The 17,713-nt window shown below is 45.7% G+C and overlaps 2 protein-coding genes across 2 annotated transcripts; both read left to right on the top strand.

Annotated features, from left to right (window-relative positions):
* Window positions 1–544: 544 nt before the first annotated feature.
* Window positions 545–917, top strand: LOC116678945 (caspase-1; the record flags this gene model as incomplete). Its single annotated transcript, XM_032508682.1, has 1 exon — window positions 545–917. A coding segment is annotated over one exon (370 nt), but the record flags the coding sequence as incomplete, so codon positions are not given.
* A 4,233-nt stretch (window positions 918–5,150) lies between these two features.
* On the top strand, window positions 5,151–17,671 carry LOC116678946 (uncharacterized). The gene is made up of 12 exons (XM_032508683.1): window positions 5,151–5,366; window positions 7,321–7,594; window positions 8,319–8,381; window positions 10,006–10,034; window positions 10,808–10,918; window positions 11,244–11,496; window positions 12,784–12,843; window positions 13,509–13,537; window positions 13,681–13,767; window positions 14,581–14,811; window positions 14,972–15,041; window positions 17,191–17,671. The coding sequence occupies exons 1-12, from the start codon at window positions 5,352–5,354 to the stop codon at window positions 17,511–17,513; spliced, it is 1,545 nt and encodes a 514-aa protein (XP_032364574.1). The 5' UTR covers window positions 5,151–5,351; the 3' UTR covers window positions 17,514–17,671.
* Window positions 17,672–17,713: the final 42 nt, after the last annotated feature.

The following is a 17,713-nucleotide window of genomic DNA, read 5'->3' as shown; positions in this document are numbered from 1 at the left end:
GTGTGTGTAACAAGCATGTGTGCGTCCCTGTGTGTGTAACAGCATAGTGTGGGTCCCTGTGGTGTTACAAGCATAGTGTGTGTCCCTGTGTGTTGTAACAAGCATAGTGTGTATCCCTGTGTGGGTAACTAGCATAGTGTGTGTCCCTGTGGGGTAACAAGCATAGTGTGTATCCTGTGTGTGTACTAGCATTGTGTGTCCCTGTGTGTTAACTAGCATAGTGTGGTCCCGTGGTGTGTAACAAGCGAACACAAAAGCCTTGAACTTGCTCACTAGTTGTTTGAACTCTGACAGCGTGGTGTAACCATGTGGTTGTTGTTCAGAGTCTGACTGCTGTGTTGTGTAGCTGTTCTTCCTGCGATACACACCTGACATCACTCCTGTCTGAAGAACTGATTGGCTGTATCAAAAACATGTCCATATCTTCATAAACAGAGAACTGATTACATTTTGACTGATTCATACTCAACTAGGGGGACTATTAGATAGATCTCCCTTTGGCTGCTGTTGATTTTCTAAAAATGTTTCCCTGGTTATTGTCCAGGTCCAAGTGGGACAATTCAACAGAGGAATGTCCCAGCAGAGGACAGCGACTCAGCAGAGGACAGCGACTCAGCAGAGGACAGCGTCCAGCAGAGGACAGCGTCCCAGCAGACAATCAGCTGTTTTTACTTCGGACAGAGTTTGTAGACAGAGTGTCTGATGGTGTTCTCAACCAACTTCTGGATGAGCTCCTCGAGCGTGGGATCATAAACGATGGCGAGATGCAGTCCATCAGAACCAACGCCAGAGCCGACAAAGCGCGAGAAGTGATCGACACGGTGCGAAGGAAGGGACCTGAACCCAGCTCACGTCTGATCGCTGCTCTCCGTAAGCTGGACCCATTCCTTTCGAAAGTGCTGAAATTAAGCTGAAGCTTCAAAGTTATATATTAGTAGGGCTGGGTACCGACATGCGGCGCTAATGGGGCCCCGGGGCAGACGGAAACGGTAGTAATGACAATAAGAACAAAAGGTTTGGTGCCTGACTTTCGGGAGGGAGTGTTAGCCTACCGTTAGCTAGCAGCTGGGTTGACCACAATGGTTAAAATGCTGACAGCTAACGTTAAGCGGTGTGAAGTGGTTCCCTGGAGACGAGTCCAACAGCGGGACGTCCCAGTCTGCTCTGCAGACGGTGTGTTCACTTCAAACAGGTGCATTCAAAGTTATTGTAAAATACCTGTTTCCCACCTGGTGCTTGTTTCTGTCGTTCAACAGCAAATTTTGTTTTTTTAAGATTATTTTTTGGGCATTTCCACCTTTATTTGATAGGACAGCTAGATGAGAAAGGGGAGAGATATGCAGGAAATCTTCAAAGGTCAGATTTGAACCCTGGACCTCTGCATTGAGGCATAAACCTCAAAGTATACAGTATGTGCGCCTGCTCTACCCACTGAGCTAACCGGCAACGTTCAACAGCAATTTACTGGTGAAATAATACTGGTGTTATAAGTTATAGTTATTACATTTGGCAATGAAGATCTAAGGCCTAGTTGGGACCCTTAACACATGGAGCAGGTCCAGGGACCACCCTCAGTGGTTTACAGAGACCCAGCGATTCTTCCAAGAGCAAATGGAGCAACAGCGGCGAGGACAGACTTCCAGCTTCTGGATGAACTCCTTGAGCGGGGTTTTAAAAATGATGATAACATGCAGTCAGTCACAACAAAAGTCCAAGCAGAGAAAGCACGAGACCTGCAGAGATCGGCCTGGTGCGGGAGAAAGGACCAGAGGCCTGATCCGTACTCTCTGAGGGGGATCACTGGGTTTCAGGAGTGCTGAAATGGATCTGAAGCAAGAAACTGTGGAGTGTGATGATGAATCTCGGTAATAACTGATTGTTACACATGAACTATTGTCATCTTTAAATTAGAATCTGTTTAAGCCTGTTTTACTAGGTAACCCCCCCCCCCAAAGTCTCATGGCAGGTGGTGAAATGGTCATGTTATTGAATCTATTGATTCATGGACAGCACATGATAATGGCGTTTTTTCCTGTGGTCCATCCATCCATCTTCATCCTCTTATCCGGTATTGGGTCTCGGGGGCAGCAGCTCCAGTAGGGGACCCCAAACTTCCCTTTCCCGAGCCACATCAACCAGCTCTGACTGGGGGGGTCCCGAGGCGTTCCCAGGCCAGGTTGGAGATATAATCTTTCCACCTAGTCCTGGGTCTTCCCCGAGGCCTCCTCCCAGCTTGACGTCCCTCCACCTAGTTCTGGGTCTTCCCCGAGGCCTCCTCCCAGCAGGACGTCCCTCCACCTAGTCCTGGGTCTTCCCCGAGGCCTCCTCCCAGCTGGACGTCCCTCCACCTAGTCCTGGGTCTTCCCCGAGGCCTCCTCCCAGCAGGACGTCCCTCCACCTAGTCCTGGGTCTTCCCCGAGATCTCCTCCCAGCAGGACGTCCCTCCACCTAGTCCTGGGTCTTCCCCGAGATCTCCTCCCAGCTGGACGTGCCTGGAACACCACCCTAGGGAGGCGCCCAGGAGGCATCCTTACTAGATGCCCGAACCACCTCAACTGGCTCCTTTCGACGTGAAGGACATTTTATTGGGATGAATAGATATCTCTCTATCTATCTATCTATCTATCTCTCTATCTATCTATCTCTCTATCTATCCATCTCTCTATCTATCTATCTATCCTTCTTTCTATCTATCTCTCTATCTATCTATCTATCTATCCTTCTTTCTATCTATCTATCTATCTATCTCTCCATCTATCTATCTATCTATCTATATATATTTTGTGTTATATGTCTCTTCTTTCTTTATTCTTTTACTTGAAAATCAATAAAGATATTTCTAAAAATAAATGGTGACCTTTCCATGAACCAATAAATCAAAACAACGTGACTATTTCACGGCCTGGCGGGACACCGGGTGGACTACAGCCTCTTCCTGACCAGGTTCCAGGAACGTCTGGTTCTACTAACTCTCCCCAAAACCGGTTCCTATTTGCATTCCCACTGGCCAGGTGGCCACAGGACCCTGGCCTCTCGTTGTTATAATGCCAACCAATCTGACATCTAACACATCTAACCTCCACTCTGCAGGAAAGGAGGAGGCCCTGCTGCCCTGCAGGAGCTGAAAGACTCCAGGAACTCAAGAATCCTCAAATTGGCCAGTGGGAAACGAGGAAACAAGGGTTTTTATCATTGTTATGTTGTAGGAACTAAAAAAAACAATTGAAAATGAATATTTTTTTGGGCTTTTCCAATGTTTTTGTCACGTTTTCTGATTTATTTCTCACTTTTTTAAAAACCTGAGCTGGTTTAATAAGACATGTTGTAGTTGGTTTCAGCCAATAGGAGGAGGCAGAGCTGCACAGACGGACAATCTGACGCAGACGTCAAGTTAGAAAAAAACATGTGAGGAAAACACGTCTGAGATTATACTCCTGAAGTTTAACAGTGGTTATGACCCAGGCCTTTGATGTGGGAGACCTGGGTTCGATTCCCACTGCAATGCATCAACTAATGTGTCCCTGAGCAAGACACTTAACCCCTAGTTGCTGTTGTCCTCGGGTCACATTGTACCGCTATATAGGGTCTATATAAAGAGACTTCAGATACAGTATTAGGGACCACTAAGGTCTATATAAAGAGACTTCAGATACAGTATTAGGGACCACTAGGTCTATATAAAGAGACTTTAGATACAGTATTAGGGACCACTAAGGTCTATATAAAGAGACTTCAGATCCAGTATTAGGGACCACTAAGGTCTATATAAAGAGACTCAGATACCGTATTAGGGGACCACTAAGGTCTATATAAAGAGACTTCAGAAACAGTATTAGGGACCACTAAGTGTCTATATAAAAAGAGACTTCAGATACAGTATTAGGGGACACTAAGTCTATATAAAGAGACTTCGATACAGTATTAGGGGACCACTAAGGTCTATATAAAGGACTTCAGATACAGTACTAGGGGACCACTAAGGTCTATATAAAGAGACTTCAGATACAGTATTAGGACCACTAAGGTCTATATAAAAGAGACTTCAGATACAGTATTAGGGGACCACTAAGGTCTTATAAAGAGACTTCAGATACGTATTAGGGACCACTAAGGTCTATATAAAAGAGACTTCAGATCCAGTATTAGGGACCACTAAGGTTATATAAGAGACTTCAGATACAGTATTAGGGGACCACTAAGGTCTATATAAGAGACTTCAGATACAGTATTAGGGACACTAAGGTCTATATAAAGAGACTTCAATACAGTATTAGGGACCACTAAGTTCTATATAAAGAGACTTCAGATACAGTATTAGGGGGACACTAGGTCTAATAAAGAGACGTTAGATACAGTTAGGGACCACTAAGGTCTATATAAAGAGACTTCAGATCCAGTATTAGGGACCACTAAGGTCTATATAAGAGACTTCAGATACAGTATTAGGGGACCACTAAGGTCTATATAAAGAGACTTCAGAACAGTATTAGGGACCACTAAGGTCTATATAAAAGAGACTTCAGATACAGTATTAGGGGACCACTAAGGTCTATATAAAGAGACTTCAGATACAGTATTAGGGGACCACTAAGGTCTATATAAAGAGACTTCAGATACAGTATTAGGGACCACTAGGTCTATATAAAGAGACTCAGATACAGTATTAGGGGACCACTAAGGTCTATATAAAGAGACTTCAGATACAGTATTAGGGGACCACTAAGGTCTATATAAAGAGACTTCAGATACAGTATTAGGGACCACTAAGGTCTATATAAAGAGACTTCAGATACAGTATTAGGACCACTAAGGTCTATAAAAGAGACTTCAGATACAGTATTAGGACCACTAAGGTCTATATAAGAGACTTCAGATACAGTATTAGGGGACCACTAAGGTCTATAGAAAGAGACTTCAGATACAGTATTAGGGACACTAAGGTCTATATAAAGAGACTTCCAGATAGTATAGGGACCACTAAGGTCTATATAAAGAGACTTCAGATCCCTGAGAGCACAACAAACATTCTTCGCCCACACAGCATGAAAGTGAAAGTATGGATTTGATTATGGGCTAAACCATTCATCACTGGAGGGCGGGGGACACACACACACACGACTGTGAGTCTGAAACTGGATGCTGTGCCAGGATTGGTTTGTTTGGTTTCTGCCACAAACAGGGTCCGCCTTAGTGGCGCGAAGACACTGAGGCAGACCCTGTTTGTCCACTTCCTGCTCTCTACTTTCAAAGAAGAAGCAGTCAGTGGAGGAAGAGAAGAAGAAAGTGAGTTCTTCGTATTCATTCATCGAGAACAAGGAAACAGCTGAAGAGTCTGAGAGGAGACCAGCAGCATGTCGGACTTCAAAGTATGTATTACAACACTGAAGTCATGTATAACTATCTTAGTTGTGGTTGTGTTTGATTATATATATATATATACCTGGTAGGCATGTTGAAGTGAAGATAATGGGTAGACGCTCAGTCTAGGAGCTAGTTCTGGGTTAGACCTGGTTCTGGGTTAGACCAGCTTCTGGGTTAGACCAGCTTCTGGGTTAGAACTGGTTCTGGGTTAGACCAGGTCCACTCAGGTGTGTGGGCCAGAACAACAACACTGAAGGACACTTCTTCCTGAGGATGAACTGAAGAGCTGAGAGATTATTCGGGTTATTTGCTCCTCTTTCTTGAACTGTGAGGGTAATTCTGAGTGTAGTTTCTATAAAGAGGGAAACAAAACACAAATGAATTAAGGAAGCATATTCATACTCATTCCTCATTATGTACATTACCATCCATAAAATAAACAATAGTCCGAATATGAATATACATCTCTAACTCTGATCATGTAAACAGAGAAGAAGGATTCAAACGCTTCTTGAATGGGATTCCCTACCTTTAGTTAAGTTACCGATAACGTAGACACCACTTCCTGTCATCTATGATACAAATTAAAAGCCTCCAACTAACTAAACGGCCGGATGCTTTTATTGTGAAACTCCGGACCGGATGCTATGTTTGGTTCGAGCTGGCAAAGCCTGGACAGCGGCACAGATATATAACAATATTTAACACTACTTACTTCGTATTCTACACAACCACAACGTATTAAACAATCCTAACAACAAGTAGTAACAGTAGAAACATGTTAAAACACGATGTTACGTATTTTGGCCCAACGTCTGGTTAGACGAAGCTAGAACCTAGCGTGTGGCTATAATTAGCACAAACTCTTACCTACCATCCACATTAAATAGCACAGATAACAGCTGGTTTAACAAGAAATACAATATGCCGAGTGAAGCAGCAGATTTACTTACTCCTCTCATTTACACACGGTCTGAAGTAAGGTGCCGCTCACTACTACTGACCGACTAACCGACCGTGTTGCCAGATCTCGCGAGACAAATACGCAACCAGGCCTGTGCAAACAAGACCAAAACAAGCGACTTTTTCTACGGAGCCCCCCTAAGATTCTGGAAGAGAAAAATAAATAAACCTGTGTGCACAGTTTTACAATCCATCCCAAATAAGCAACTACCCGTTAGAAACAAGCCCAAATAAGCAACTACACTTTAGAATCAAGCCCAAATATGACACTACACGTTAGAAACAAGCCCAAATATGACACTACACGTTAGAAACAAGCCCAAATATGACACTACACGTTAGAAACAAGCCCAAATAAGACACTACACATTAGAAACAAGCCCAAATAAGACACTACACTTAGAAACAAGCCCAAATAAGACACTACACTTTAGAAACAAGCCCAAATATGACACTACACTTTAGAAACAAGCCCAAATATGACACTACACTTTAGAAACAAGCCCAAATATGACACTACACTTTAGAAACAAGCCCAAATAAGACACTACACATTAGAAACAAGCCCAAATATGACACTACACTTTAGAAACAAGCCCCCAAAAACCCGCGACTACTAACATTTGTAAGCGACTTTACAGAAAAACAAGCCCAAATTTGCTAATAATAAGCGGACTTGGCACCACTGCTCATTAAGTGTGTGACGTCACCTATAATACACTACCCAGCATGCACTTGGGCTACCCTGTCACAAGCTCTGAATGAACGGGAGGAAACGTGAAACATAAAGCACAATATGGTCATCTGTACTAAATAATAGCAACACTAACGTAAGTTTGGGGCCTTTTCTACACATGTAATGACTATTTGACATTTAGAGTTTACATTTGACTGATTTATGCCTGGGTTTCCCAAAAACTGTCAAATTTGACCCGAGGACAACAGAAGGGTTAATGTACAAAACACTGTGTTGATTCGTCTCTCTCTGCGTTGCAGATGTCACTTGATAGAAGATGGAGGAGAGCCCTGTTCTCCATCCTGGAGCAGCTGACTGACTCACAATTCACTACCATGAAGTTCTACCTGGACCAGATCCCTCCGGGACTGAGGACCGACAGGACCAGAGAGGAGATCCCTGATCTCATGGTCCAGCACTACGGGACAGAAGTGTCCATCTCAGAAATAGATAGAATAATGGAGAAAATACCAAGAAATGACCCTAAAGTCCAGGACCTGCTGCGCCCCTTTGTGGAGAACCTGAAGGAACAAGGTTGGAAGATTAGTTATAATTAATTAATCCAGAACATTAAATCACAGTGAAGGAAATTAGGATTTTTGGGTGAAAACTCTTTACAAAAGGGATCAAAACAAATATGAAAAACACATTCGTAATAGATTTCCAGCCACACACACACACACACACACACACACACACACACACACACACACACCACTCACAAAAAAATTGGACACCACGACCAATCACAACAACCCACGTAGCCCGGTACGCCCTGCAACCGTCAGATACACCGATGTGATTGGTGCAGCTCCCCTCTGGCTCCGCCTACATCAGATAGAGCGATGTGATTGGTGCAGCTCCCCTCTGGCTCCGCCTACATCAGATAGAGCGATGTGATTGGTGCAGCTCCCCTCTGGCTCCGCCTACATCAGATAGAGCGATGTGATTGGTGCAGCTCTGCCACAAATGCATAGTTGATGAGCAGCATCACTCGATGCCAGAGGAACCAACTAGCAAATTAAAATTGAGCTCTCACGAGAACTCTGGTTACCATGGTGACATGGGATAGTACATTTCTGAAGAATGGCAAAAGGTCGACCCCACTTAAAAAAATTACAGACACACAACCAAAAATGTAACAATTATGATGTCATAGAAGAAATACCCTAAGTGTGAGTGGTTTTAAATAAGAGTGACGTGGAACTGAAGAATCTGTGTTTGTGTTTAAATTTATATTTTCTAATTTATCTTTCAGGGAAGAAGAGGAAACGTGAGGAGGAGTCGGTAGATGTGTCCAAACATCAGTCTAAAACTCTGGGTAATTTGTTGTTAAGGCAATAATCATTGAAGAAAAACTTATACATCAGTTTTATATGAACTCTGGTCTTTAATAACTTTATCAGTAATTATAACTCACCAAGTTGATCAGGTCTGAGATCCAGGACCACGGTGGAGTAACTAAAAGAAAAACAAGATGCACAAAAACACATTCATCCATCTTCATCCTCTTATCCGGTATCGGGTCTTGGAGCAGCAGCTCCAGCAGGGGACCCCAAACTTCCCTTTCCCGAGCCACATCAACCAGCTCCGACTGGGGGATCCCGAGGCGTTCCCAGGCCAGGTTGGAGATATAATCTCTCCACCTAGTCCTGGGTCTTCCTCGAGATCTCCTCCCAGCTGGACGTCCCTCCACCTAGTCCTGGGTCTTCCCCGAGGCCTCCTCCCAGCCGGACGTGCCTCCACCTAGTCCTGGGTCTTCCCCGGGGCCTCCTCCCAGCTGGACGTCCCTCCACCTAGTCCTGGGTCTTCCCCGAGGCCTCCTCCCAGCCAGACGTGCCTCCACCTAGTCCTGGGTCTTCCCGAGGCCTCCTCCCAGCTGGAGTCCCTCCACCTAGTCCTGGGTTCTGGATCCCATAGTCAGAGTTGGTTGATGTTGCTCGGGAAAGGGAAGTTTGGGGTCCCCTGCTGGAGCTGCTGCCCCTGAGACCCGATACCGGTCGAACATGGAGACAAATCATTATAAAGTGAAATAATTTCCCTAATTTAGAACATTTGTTGCTGCCTGTAAGCAGGTTTGAGGTTAGATTCCCTGCCCGAGCCCAAACTCGACCCGGGGTCCGGGTCAGGCCGATATGTCCCGCCACTATCGTTGACCCAGGCCACTATCCTCGGCCCAGGCCACTGTCGTTGACCCAGGCCACTATTGTTGACCCAGGCCACTATCGTTGACCCAGGCCACTATTGTTGACCCAGGCCGCTATCGTTGACCCAGGCCACTATCCTCGGCCCAGGCCACTATCGTTGACCCAGGCCACTATTGTTGGCCCAGGCCACTATCCTCGGCCCAGGCCACTATCCTCGGCCCAGGCCACTATCCTCGACCCAGGCCACTATCGTTGACCCAGGCCACTATCCTCGGCCCAGGCCACTATCCTCGGCCCAGGCATATCCTCAGCCCAGGCCCTATCCTCAGCCAAGGCCACTATCCTCAACCCAGGCCGCTATCGTCGACCCAGGCCGCTATCCTCGGCCCGGGCCGCTATCCTCGGGACCAGGCCGCTATCGTTGACCCAGACACTATCCTCGGCAAAGGCCACTATCCTCGGACCAGCCCACTATCCTTGGCCCAGGCCACTATCCTCAACCCAGGCCACTATCCTCAACCCGGGCCACTATCCTCGGCCCGGGCCACTATCCTCGGCCCGGGCCACTATCCCCGACCCGGGCCACTATCCTCAACCCGGGCCACTATCCTCGGCCCGGGCCACTATCCTCGACCCGGGCCACTATCCTCGACCCGGACCACTATCCTCGACCCGGGCTGGGGTGGATTTTTTGGGGCTGTTATGGAAACAGAAGGGTTCTTTAAGCTAAAAGTCAGCTGATCAATGACATAAGATCGGTAACTAAACACTGATTGAACTTTGTTTCTCTTCTTAAAGATCAACCGACGAGCAGCCAACCGGACAAGGTAAGAGTTTGGGAATTTATAAATATTTTATTAGGTGATTTAAAACTTCCACTACTAGACCGGACTCTGGGATGTTATTTATCTCCCAGGTCTTTCATAAAGAGCAGGTCTAGACCAGGACTCTGGGATGTTATTTATCTCCCAGGTCTTTCATAAAGAGCAGGTCTAGACCGGACTCTGGGATGTTATTTATCTCCCAGGTCTTTCCATAAAGAGCAGGTCTAGACCGGACTCTGGGATGTTATTTATCTCCCAGGTCTTTCCATAAAGAGCAGGTCTAGACCGGACTCTGGGAGGTATTTATCTCCCAGGTCTTTCCATAAAGAGCAGGTCTAGACGGGACTCTGGGATGTTATTTATCTCCCAGGTCTTTCCATAAAGAGCAGGTCTAGACCGGACTCTGGATGTTATTTATCTCCCAGGTCTTTCCATAAAGAGCAGGTCTAGACCAGACTCTGGGATGTTATTTATCTCCCAGGTCTTTCATAAAGAGCAGTTTAGACCAGGACTCTGGGATGTTATCTATCTCCCAGGTCTTTCCATAAAGAGCAGGTCTAGACCAGGACTCTGGGATGTTATTTATCCCCCAGGTCTTTCCATAAAGAGCAGGTCTAGACCAGGACTCTGGGATGTTATTTATCTCCCAGGTCTTTCCATTAAGAGCAGGTCTAGTGTTTGTTGTTGAAGTTTTGTTTGGGGCTGAGCTGCCATTCCTCGAGTGAAAATAACCAAGGAATTATTTCTAGTTGTGTTTAATCTCGTGGTGTGTTCAGGTGGACCCCGGTGCAGCCGTGAAGCCCAAGAAGAAGACCGAGAAGAAGACCGAGAAGCAAGACGGGCCGCTGAAATCAGCCGAATCCTCCAAAACCTCCAAAACCTCCAAGGTAGCAGAGACCCACCTTCGTTCTCCTGATGCTAACATCTCCTTAAAATGTTTGGTTTGTTATGTCGGTTATTAGAAATTATAATAAAATAAAAACCAAACAGATTTTTAACAGCAACATTTTTGATTGTTAACCTGAACAGCACAAAATGAACATCCCAGTCCCAGGGTGATACCTTGGGACCTGGTTTTTATACATCCGTCTGAAGGGCTCATAACTGGAGCCTGGTCAAAGACCAGTTTCTGTAACCGACAATACAGTTTTATCATTTCTTATCTTAATGGAGACACCACTGGACTATGACTGTCCCTCTGTCTTCCTTCAGCCTGCTGCGGTCCAGACCGGGAGGATCCTAATGAAGGAAATCTTAAAGTCCAATAAGACAAACACCCACCTGGTGGTGGAGCTCAACGGGCAGGTGCAGACGGTGTTCATGACGACTCGACTCCTGGCGAACGCGTTGGGCCTCGAGGTGGACGATGGTTTTGAAAGCAGACTCCGCTCCCGGATGCCCCTCACAGCACACGCTACATTACAGGGGAATAAAATGATTTCCATTAACGTTATCTCTAACCCGGGTAAGAAATCAATATAGATTATTTTCCCATCATTTAATTCTTTAACATGAAATCACAGTGAATGAAATTAGGATCTTTGAGTAAAAATATTTATATAATATATCTGCAAGCGGCGATTCGCGGTTTCAAACCTTTTTTCTCATTAGTGATTTCAAAGTCAGACGTTTTCCAACGTCGTTATAAAACATCCTGCAAGCTTTGTAACGATTGGACAAACTTTGTTTAAATTGCCGACATCTGATTGGTCAAAACGTTTATTTTCAGATGAGTGAGACGTGTAGCTCGGTCCAGCTCGCGGTGATCTGACAAAAGATGACAACACAAACACATCTGCTAATTAAAGCTGCAAGCTGCGATTCCTTAGCCCACTCCTTGATTTGTGTCATTCCACGTCCGGTTATTGTGCATTTTTTATAGTAAAATGTGTGTAATGCCACTCACCTATCTTGCGCTTGTAACGCCCCTAGTGGTGTACATATATAAAGCTGTCAGGGTATGTCTGGGGCAATTATCTGAACATACCCTGGGAGGTTTGTTTTTATTTATGTCCAGAGCCACGCCCCTTTCAAAGTTCATTGGTCAATAAGTTGAAAAGTAAGAGATAGGGACATGCTGTAAATGGTGTGATCACTTCCTGCTGCCTCAAGATAGCAATACTCCCAGAATGCACCTGAACACACCTCCCTGTAAGACCAGCACAACCAGAATGCACCTGAACACACCTCCCTGTAAGACCAGCACGCCCAGAATGCACCTGAACACACCTCCCTGTAAGACCAGCACGCCCAGAATGCACCTGAACACACCTCCCTGTAACACCAGCACGCCCAGAATGCACCTGAACACACCTCCCTGTAAGACCAGCACGCCCAGAATGCACCTGAACACACCTCCCTGTAACACCAGCACACCCAGAATGCACCTGAACACACCTCCCTGTAACACCAGCACACCCAGAATGAACCTGAACACACCTCCCTGTAAGACCAGCACACCCAGAATGCACCTGAACACACCTCCTTGTAAGACCAGCACACCCAGAATGAACCTGAACGCACCTCCCTGTAAGACCAGCACGCCCAGAATGAACCTGAACACACCTCCCGGTGAGACCAGCACGGTCTTAAACCAGCAAAGCCGGGTGCAAGATAAACCCAAGATCTGTAAACCAGCATCTATGAACAGACACACAAACTCAGCTTCTCTCACAGAGAAAAAACACCAGTATAAAATGACAGAATCCTTTTCAGTTTGTGTGGGTTTAACTTTTTAAACTGTGTTTTTCAGAGACAAGCGAATGTGCGAGTACGTCAGGATCAGTGGCCGAGGAACAACAGCCTGACACTGGTAGGCAACACACTCTCACACACACACACACACACACACAAACACACACTCACACACACACACACACACACACACACACACAATGTATACTGTATACGAACCGTCATTCTCGTCCTTCCGACAGCTTGATGTCCAGTAAGGTAGACAAGGTGGCTGATGGTCACTCTGACTGATCTGACTGTGGTATGTATATATGTATATATATATATATATATACATATATATATGTATATATATATATATATACATATATACATACACCTCTTACTGTCCTGTTGATGTTACACAGCTCCAAGAATTCCACACTCTAACAACTCCTGGGTCAAATATAACCCACTACGGGTTATATTTGACCCAACTCCGGTTAAAAAGGGCCCAACTAATTCTGGGTTATTTAAACCCAGAACATTGGCTTATTCTTTTTGACTATCTGTACTGAGTGACTGTTTCTCTTGAGCTGGTCTAAATAAAGGGACAAAAACCATCTTTAAAATATATTAAAATAACACATCAGTATCAAGTGAAATAAATTGGCCTCATCTCAGTAATTTAGAATAAATTAGTTTTTATAGTGCTTTCTGTATGCAGGTTGTTATAAAAATGTCTGTTTTTAGGTAAACATCTGCTGATTTATAAACTAATATCGGTAATTTCTCCTTTCATAGATCAAGAGAGGAGCAGCCAACCTGACGAGGTAAGAGTTAGGATGTGTTCTTACAAACCGGCATCTATGGATAATATCAAAATACTCTCATGTACATCATTAACAATAAACACACAGCAGGAAAATGTGTTAAAATATTAAAAGTACTTTTGTTTTTTTGTTTTCTAATTCAGCCCCCCGGCCCGACAATTCACTCCATTAAAGCCGTCAAGTCACTTCCCAACAAGACAACAGTGAACGTCCAAGGAACAATTACAAAGGTGAGTTTGAATCGTGGGGGGGGGCATTCAGACATTTTTTAGAGGTCGACGTCCAATCCAAATGCAGGAACACAGCTTCCATTCCACCTCTAGCCCCCCCGGTAAGAGCGTGCCCCCATGTTGGCTGAGTCCTGCAGCGGCCCAGGATGGAATCCAACCTGCGGCCCTTTGCTGCGTGTCCACCCCCCCCCCCATCTCTCTCCCGTCCATCGTCCATTCGCCCATCTTCGTCCCCTTATCCGACTGGGGGGGTCCCAAGGCGTTCCCAGGCCAGGTTGGAGCTATAATCTTTCCACCTAGTCCTAGGTCTTCCCCTCCTCCCAGCTGGACGTCCCTCCACCTAGTCCTGGGTCTTCCCCGAGGCCTCCTCCCAGCTGGACGTCCCTCCACCTAGTCCTGGGTCTTCCCCGAGGCCTCCTCCCAGCTGGACGTCCCTCCACCTAGTCCTGGGTCTTCCCCGAGGCCTCCTCCCAGCTGGACGTCCCTCCACCTAGTCCTGGGTCTTCCCCGAGGCCTCCTCCCAGCTGGACGTCCCTCCACCTAGTCCTGGGTCTTCCCCGAGGCCTCCTCCCAGCTGGACGTCCTCCACCTAGTCCTGGTCTTTCCCCGAGGCCTCCTCCCAGCTGGACGTCCCTCCACCTAGTCCTGGGTCTTCCCCGAGGCCTCCTCCCAGCTGGACGTCCCTCCACCTAGTCCTGGGTCTTCCCCGAGGCCTCCTCCCAGCTGGACGTCCCTCCACCTAGTCCTAGGTCTCAAAGTTTTGTGAACCGTAGTAGTTTCTGTTAAAGTAACTTGAGCTTCTGGTTTGTTCAGATGAATCGTGTCACAAAGGTTAATGTGAAGTCCACCAAGAAGAAGGTAAACAAGAAAGAACTCCGCCTTAAAGACAAGACCGGGTCCATCGACGTCGTCATGTGGCGGGACGCCACGGAGGAGTGCAGGAGGTTATCAGTTGGAGACGTCGTCACGGTTACCAACACCAAGACCAATGAGTACCAAGGAAACGTATCGCTCAACTCAACTGGACACACCAAAATTACAAAGGTACCTGCAGTGATCTCCTCAGGGCAGCCATGTTTGTAGTTCAGTGTGTCGAATGAGGCAAATCTGGACGTAATTGTATTATATTGAAGGGTTTTTCCAATATTTGAAAATGGATCAAGGAATTCTGTTTAATGGTGTTTTGATCTTGTGGTTTGTTTAGGTGGTCGGTGTGAAGCCCAAAAAGACGACAGGATCCAGACCCGTCCCTAAAACCAGCAAAACCCGCCAAGGTATCTGTCTGTAGGGACGTCTCTGGTCTACTGAGGCTGACTCGAGTCAGTGGACATTAATAAATGTTAGCACCGCCTACAGTCTGTCTCTGCAGGAGAGAGACATTTTTAAATGGGTCTTAAAGCGTCCATATTCTGCTCATCTTCAGGGTCAGAACTGTGTTTTGAGGTTGTAGAACAGGTTTCCATGCTTTCATTTTCATAAAACATCATATTTATGTTGTTCTGCACATTGCTGCAGATCCTGTTTTCACCCTGTGTGTTCAGGTCTCTGTTTTATCTCCAGAGTGAGACATGTCTCTAGTTTTATCTCCAGAGTGAGACATCTCTCTAGTTTTATCTCCAGAGTGAGACATCTCACTAGTTTTATCTCCAGAGTGAGACATCTCTCTAGTTTTATCTCCAGAGTGAGACATCTCTCTTGTTTTGTCTCCAGAGTGAGACATCTCTCTAGTTTTATCTCCAGAGTGAGACATCTCTCTAGCTTTATCTCCAGAGTGAGACATCTCACTAGTCTTATCTCCAGAGTGAGACATCTCTCTAGTTTTATCTCCAGAGTGAGACGTCTCACTAGTTTTATCTCCAGAGTGAGACATCTCTCTAGTTTTATCTCCAGAGTGAGACATCTCTCTAGTTTTATCTCCAGAGTGAGACATCTCTCTTGTTTTGTCTCCAGAGTGAGACATCTCTCTAGTTTTATCTCCAGAGTGAGACATCTCTCTTGTTTTGTCTCCAGAGTGAGACATCTCTCTAGTTTTATCTCCAGAGTGAGACATCTCTCTAGCTTTATCTCCAGAGTGAGACATCTCACTAGTCTTATCTCCAGAGTGAGACATCTCTCTAGTTTTATCTCCAGAGTGAGACATCTCTCTAGTTTTATCTCCAGAGTGAGACATCTTTCTTGTTTTGTCTCCAGAGTGAGACATCTCTCTAGTTTTATCTCCAGAGTGAGACATCTCTCTAGTTTTATCTCCAGAGTGAGACATCTCACTAGTTTTATCTCCAGAGTGAGACATCTCTCTAGTTTTAGCTCCAGAGTGAGACGTCTCACTAGTTTTATCTCCAGAGTGAGACATCTCTCTAGTTTTATCTCCAGAGTGAGACATCTCTCTAGTTTTATCTCCAGAGTGAGACATCTCTCTTGTTTTGTCTCCAGAGTGAGACATCTCTCTAGTTTTATCTCCAGAGTGAGACATCTCTCTAGCTTTATCTCCAGAGTGAGACATCTCACTAGTCTTATCTCCAGAGTGAGACATCTCTCTAGTTTTATCTCCAGAGTGAGACATCTCTCTAGTTTTATCTCCAGAGTGAGACATCTTTCTTGTTTTGTCTCCAGAGTGAGACATCTCTCTAGTTTTATCTCCAGAGTGAGACATCTCCCTTCTATCCTATCTTTGTTGGGAGCTGCACATGCTCAGTAGCTCGGTAAGATCCATCAGCTGATAACTCTTTCTCCAGCTTTGGTCAGTCCAAGGCAGGATCAGCTGGGAGACTTCTTCTAGACCAGGGACACAACAGGGACAGGAAGCAGAACAGGGACAGGAAGTAGTTCTTTTGGAGATCCTGGTCCACTAGCGGCTGTTGTAGCAGTGTTTCCATTGAGAACGAGCTAGCATGCTAGCCACCGCGTCTCTAGTGATGTAGAAACCGGATCAGAAGACATTCAGAAACCGGATCTTACTCAGAACCCCATGGATAGTTATTTTCCCAAGTGTGTGTGTGTGTATGTATAAAGCACCAGAGACACAAAATAACCCCCACCCCCAGAAAAAGAGATGTTTTTCATAATAAGGGCCCTTTATTAGTTTGTCCTATTTGTCTCCGAAGCTGAACAGTGCTGTTGTCCCTTCTCAGCTGAGACTTTAAAACACATCACTCGAGCTTCTGCGCATGAAAGTCGCCAGAATCCACCATTTAGTAAACATGTCCCTACTGAGAACCACAGAGCGTGGAGCTGGAGTCTTCATCATGTTGTATCTCCTTCAGCACTGCCTCGACTGGGACAGACATTCATTCATGTGAAACAGTCTTTACTCAGCGTTTAGTAAGAGACATCCAGACCTAGCACCTCTCCAACAGAAGAACCACCACTGGAAAATTCAAGATTTCATTTTGAATTTGTTTGTAACTTTTTTAATGTCCTTTTCAGGTGCAAGCAAGGCAACCCCAACAGAGGACAGCGTCCCAGCAGAGGACAGCGTCCCAGCAAAGAAGAAGCTGTTAAAAGTCCGGAGCGAGTTCGCCAAAAGAGCGTCTGGTCCAGTTCTGAACCAGCTCCTGGACAAACTCCTGGAGGGTGGTTTTATAATTTACGAGGAGATGAACTCAGTCTTAACTAATAAAACCAGCGAGGACAAAGCCCGGGCACTGATAGACCTGGTGTGGGGAAAGGGGAATGAAGCCAGCGCCCTTCTGATCCAGACTCTCTGTGAAGTCGATCAATTTGTTGCAAAAGAGCTGAAATTAATCTGAAGCTAAGGAAAGAAACTATGGAGGAAGATGGATCTCTTGGTGAATTGTTGGGTTTCTGTAAATAACATCCCAGAGTCCTGGTCTAGACCTGCTCTTTATGGAAAGACCTGGGAGATAAATAACATCCCAGAGTCCTGGTCTAGACCTGCTCTTTATGGAAAGACCTGGGAGATAAATAACATCCCAGAGTCCTGGTCTAG

Source organism: Etheostoma spectabile, unplaced genomic scaffold (assembly GCF_008692095.1).
Source record: "Etheostoma spectabile isolate EspeVRDwgs_2016 unplaced genomic scaffold, UIUC_Espe_1.0 scaffold00008789, whole genome shotgun sequence".
NCBI lineage: Eukaryota > Metazoa > Chordata > Actinopteri > Perciformes > Percidae > Etheostoma > Etheostoma spectabile.
Note: the sequence above shows the minus strand (reverse complement) of the source record. Positions and strands in the feature narration are given on the sequence as shown.

Coding starts and splice junctions, on each gene's coding strand:
- LOC116678946 (XM_032508683.1), top strand. Junction 11,497..12,783: donor TAACGTTATCTCTAACCCGG/GTAAGAAATCAA, acceptor TGTGTTTTTCAG/AGACAAGCGAATGTGCGAGT. Junction 14,812..14,971: donor GACACACCAAAATTACAAAG/GTACCTGCAGTG, acceptor TGGTTTGTTTAG/GTGGTCGGTGTGAAGCCCAA.